This window comes from Labrus mixtus, chromosome 1, assembly GCF_963584025.1.
Source record: "Labrus mixtus chromosome 1, fLabMix1.1, whole genome shotgun sequence".
Lineage (NCBI taxonomy): Eukaryota > Metazoa > Chordata > Actinopteri > Labriformes > Labridae > Labrus > Labrus mixtus.
Window position 1 is genome coordinate 2,579,959 of NC_083612.1, and position 4,799 is coordinate 2,584,757.

The 4,799-nt window shown below is 41.5% G+C and overlaps 1 protein-coding gene across 2 annotated transcripts in view; it reads right to left on the reverse strand.

Annotated features, from left to right (window-relative positions):
• Positions 1–1,954: 1,954 nt before the first annotated feature.
• LOC132979141 (gastrula zinc finger protein XlCGF57.1-like) overlaps positions 1,955–4,799 on the reverse strand; it is a 5,481-nt gene continuing 2,636 nt past the window's right edge. The window contains exons 2-3 of one of the 2 annotated variants that reach the window (XM_061044692.1): positions 2,997–4,114; positions 1,955–2,828 (exon numbers count right to left, since the gene is read on the reverse strand). In XM_061044692.1, the coding sequence (XP_060900675.1) occupies positions 2,295–2,828; positions 2,997–4,114 (1,652 nt within the window). In that variant the 3' untranslated portion in view covers positions 1,955–2,294. Of the gene's footprint in view, positions 4,115–4,799 lie in introns of both variants that reach the window. The other variant, XM_061044683.1, reaches the window with a different exon arrangement.

The window sequence follows — 4,799 nt, forward strand, 5'->3', positions numbered from 1 at the left end:
GCTTTGGTTTGAACATCACTTCAGAGAACATGCATCTCTGAGTCTATACGCACATCGTGTGTTTGTCAGGAGACTTCTCAGAAAACATGTTTATATTTTCATTTCATTGTACAGTGTTCCCCTTTGTATTATCTCTTTAATACAGTGTATAGCTTCTGTACAGTTTATTTAAGCAAATTTACTTTAATGAGTTGCATTTTGTTTAGTTTTTTTCTTTCAAATGTTAAACCTGCATCAACAAAACTAGGTGTAATGCCTGCCCCTATTTTAAGGACTCTTGCATCCAAAAAATTTGCTTTCAGAGGATTGGTACTCATACACAGAAGCCATTGTCAAAATCCCAAGTCAAGTCTGCCACTGATTAAATACCAAGTTTAAAAACCAACTTAACCAAACGTCTCAAAAAATATAATGTAACAAGGTAATCAGTCCAACAAACAAAGAAAATATGTTGCTTTACTTTACAAGCTTTATGGAGACACCCCAACACCTACACTAATAACTAACTCACCTAAGCCTCACTTCTTCAATGGCTTGTCGAGCTCGAGGCGTCTCCCAAACTCGGACACCATCCCAGAAGACCACTAACCTAGTCACCTGAAACACACCGAATTTGGTGCACCCTCTCCCCAGAGTTACCACCAAAAATAAAAAAGGCAAAATAATAAAGTGGCAAGTCCTGCTTGCCCGGCGGCTTGCTGATCAGGGTGCTCAAAAATAAAACTCTTATCAAACAAACCTTGTTACAGCATTGTCATTTTAAATATCAATTAATCAAAATGACGGTCAAACTAACAAGTACAACTAATGCTCTGAAGAAATTCAAATCTTCAAACAAGAAAAACATGTGATTCTCCCAACAAATTATACCAGTGACAAGTCAGAGAGGTTACTTACCACTCTGCACAGATCAAGTTCCAAACAAACTACACAAACAATCTGATACACAACTAATTAGATTAACAGCGACCAAGTATCAAGCCAAATCCAAGTTCAGAAGTCAGACAAGCCCCCATTTTCTCACAACCCAGGCAAATCCTCCTAATCAAAGAATGTGCAAACTGTAAATCAGTGGTGATTTCAATGGTGAATGTGTGTGGTGTTGACGAGAGAGAGACAGAGAATAAGAAGCCACTTTAAATACTGAGGCCCTGTGTGCCCAGGTGCACAACATCAAATTAAGTGGCTCCGCCCCTCTTTACCTGAAGGCAACCTGAGTGGGGAGAAACACAAGGCAGCAGAAAGAGCACTGACTGGGTGTGTGGTTATGGTGCACCACAAACAGTGCACAGCGCTGACACGGGGACCTTAGGATCCCCTACGCTGTCATGGCTTACAGAGCAACCAGGCACAGCGCTACCAGTTTCACACCCAACTGCATGATGTTCGGCCGTGAAGTTAGTGAACCGGGGGACCTGGTAACTGGCCTGCCCCCCGACCCTTAAACAGCTCCTTCTTCCCCTGAGTATGTCCAGCAACTCCGGGAGAGTCAGAGTGGAGTTGGCTCATCGGCTTACCAGAGATGCACTGGGGGAGTCAGTGAAGCAGCGAAAAGGAAGCCAAAGAGAGAAATGATAACAGAACAAATATACAAACAATTGAAGTGTTTTTTTCCATGTTGGGTTAGGGTTAGGGTAAATTTATGTTGAGTAAATCCAGAATGCCAGATGATATCTACAGGTGTTGTCATTCAGTTTGTGATCAAAGGCTGCAGCAGTTTTGTGCCCAGTGGCCTCTGCACTCTTAATTAATCCTGTGCATGTTCAGGTGTCATTGAGATTTTCTTTATTTTGTATTCTGACTGCAGGATTCTTATTAAGGGTTAAAGGTTTTCAGTTAAATAAACCTGGACCTGATCTGACTGTGGTCGCTCTGCATCAGGATCTGCTGAGTTCCTTTTCTTTACCAAAGAGACTTTAGGCACTCGACACAAAATAACACAAGTAGATGAAAGTCTTTCTCACTCTACATCAGTTTATTTATTACAAGGTTACACGTGAGCTGTCTGAAGAACTTCTGCTACCCAACACAGAGGCATCAAAGGAAACAGAGTGACAGAAAGAAGAGAAGATATCAGGAGAGAAGAAGAATCCTTACACTGTAACTGTTTCATATAAACACTTTGAATTCAAACGTCATAGCTGATCCCAACTTACTGGTTCATATGTCAGCAACAAAACATCAATGTCAAAAAAGTAGAGACAGATTTATGTCTTTTATCTCTTTTTTGTCTTATATACACATTAGTGATGTTAAGTTGGAATCCTTTGGATCAGTTTTACCATTGCACAGGATTAGCATTTCTCTCCTGTATGAATCATCATGTGTGTGGTCAGATGTTGTCTTCGGGTAAAGCTTTTACTGCAAACAGAGCAGCTGAAGGGTTTCTCTCCTGTATGCACTAACATGTGTGTGGTCAGATGTTGTCTTTGGGTACAGCTTTTACTACAAACAGAGCAGCTAAAGGCTTTCTCTCCTGTATGAACTAACATGTGTGTGGTCAGACTACCTCTTACGGTAAAGCTTTTACTGCAAACAGAGCAGCTGAAGGGTTTCTCTCCTGTATGCACTAACATGTGTGTGGTCAGACTACCTCTTACGGTAAAGCTTTTACTGCAAACAGAGCAGCTGAAGGGTTTCTCTCCTGTATGCACTAACATGTGTGTGGTCAGATGTTGTCTTCGGGTAAAGCTTTTACTGCAAACAGAGCAGCTGAAGGGTTTCTCTCCTGTATGCACTAACATGTGTGTGGTCAGACTACCTCTTACGGTAAAGCTTTTACTGCAAACAGAGCAGCTGAAGGGTTTCTCTCCTGTATGCACTAACATGTGTGTGGTCAGATGTTGTCTTTGGGTACAGCTTTTACCACACTCAGAGCAGCTGAAGGCTTTCTCTCCTGTATGAACTAACATGTGTGTGGTCAGACTCCGTCTATGGGTAAAGGTTTTACTGCAAACAGAGCAGCTGAAGGCTTTCTCTCCTGTATGAACTAACATGTGTGTGGTCAGAGTTCCTCTTTGGGCAAAGCTTTTACTGCAAACAGAGCAGCTGAAGGGTTTCTCTCCTGTATGAACTAACATGTGTGTGGTCAGATTTCCTCTTCGGGTAAAGCTTTTACTGCAAACAGAGCAGCTGAAGGGTTTCTCTCCTGTATGAACTAACATGTGTGTGGTCAGATTTCCTCTTCGGGTAAAGCTTTTACTGCAAACAGAGCAGCTGAAGGGTTTCTCTCCTGTATGAACTAACATGTGTGTGGTCAGACTTTGCCTATGGGTAAAGGTTTTACTGCAAACAGAGCAGCTGAAGGCTTTCTCTCCTTTATGAACTAACATGTGTGTGGTCAGATTTCCTCTTTGGGTAAAGCTTTTACTGCAAACAGGGCAGCTGAAGGCTTTCTCTCCTGTATGAACTAACATGTGTGTGGTCAGATGTCCTCTTCGGGTAAAGCTTTTACTGCAAACAGAGCAGCTGAAGGTTTTCTCTCCTGTATGAACTAACATGTATGTGGTCAGACTTTGTCTATGGGTAAAGCTTTTACTGCAAACAGAGCAGCTGAAGGGTTTTTCTCCTGTATGAACTAACATGTGTGTGGTCAGAGTCCCTTTCTGGTTAAATCTTTTACCACACTCCGAGCAGCTGTGTTGTCTCTTACCAGCCTTTAGTTTCTTATTTTTCAAGTTTAATTCTGACAGATCTTCTCTTGTCTCTTTCCAATCATCACTGTCATCAGTCTCGGGTTCACCAGAGTCTTCAGTCTCGACCTCAGTCTCTGGTTGTAAACGTCTCTCTGGATCTGAGTCTCTCTCTGGTTCTGCTCCTCCACAGTCCTCTCCATCAACTCCTGTTTCCATCTGTTCAGTTTGTCTCTGATGAAGCTGTGAGGACTGAGGTTTCTCTTCATCATCTTCACTCTTCACAGAGACAGGAGTGAAGGGGAACTTGGCGGTATCAGCCTCCTCCAGTCCTTGAAGCTGTTCTTCCTCCTGACTGATCCACAGTTCCTCATGTTCTTCTTTAATGTGTTGGGGCTTAGTGTCCTCCTGGTCCAGAATGTGGCTCCACTCCTGCTGCTCAGGTGGAAGCTCTTCTTTACTCACCAACAGCTGCTGGACATCTGCAGGACACAGTAAACAAACATTAACGGTACTTAAACTGCTTTTTAAATATTAATAAGGGCTGTCAAATGATTTCATTTTTAAAGGCTGAAAATCAATAGTTCACTAGAATTGATCACATTTTAATCATGTTTGGAATTCACTCATTTTGCATTTAAAAAACGTTTTTAATGCTTTTATTTTGCAATGCCTTAAGCTTAGGTTACTTTACTTCCTTTTTGGATACAAACCTAACTTTATTTTGAAAGAAAATAAGGAACTTGTCTAAGGCTGTGAAGATTGAGGTTTCTCATCATCATCATCATTAAGTCCTGGAGAGCGGGCATCCAAGGTTTGAATCTGACCTGTGGCTCTTTTCCAAAACGGCGAATATGATCAGACAGTATGTTGAACAGAAAAGCTGGCGTTATGTAAATGAGCCATGTGCTGCTGATCACTTCCTGATTGTGTCAGATACTACCTCTTCACACACCAAAGTGCTGAGCTAGCTCAATTTTAGGAAAGAATAAGATGTGTCCAACAGAGAGTTTTTTTTGCAATTAAATTGCAGAAGCAAACGGAAATTGCAACAATTAGTTGCATTTTCTTTTTAATATAAAAAAATCGAGACTTTTTGTTATTAAACTATGTTCTTACACACACGTTGATGTAGGGATGTAATGATTCACTGAACTCACGATACGA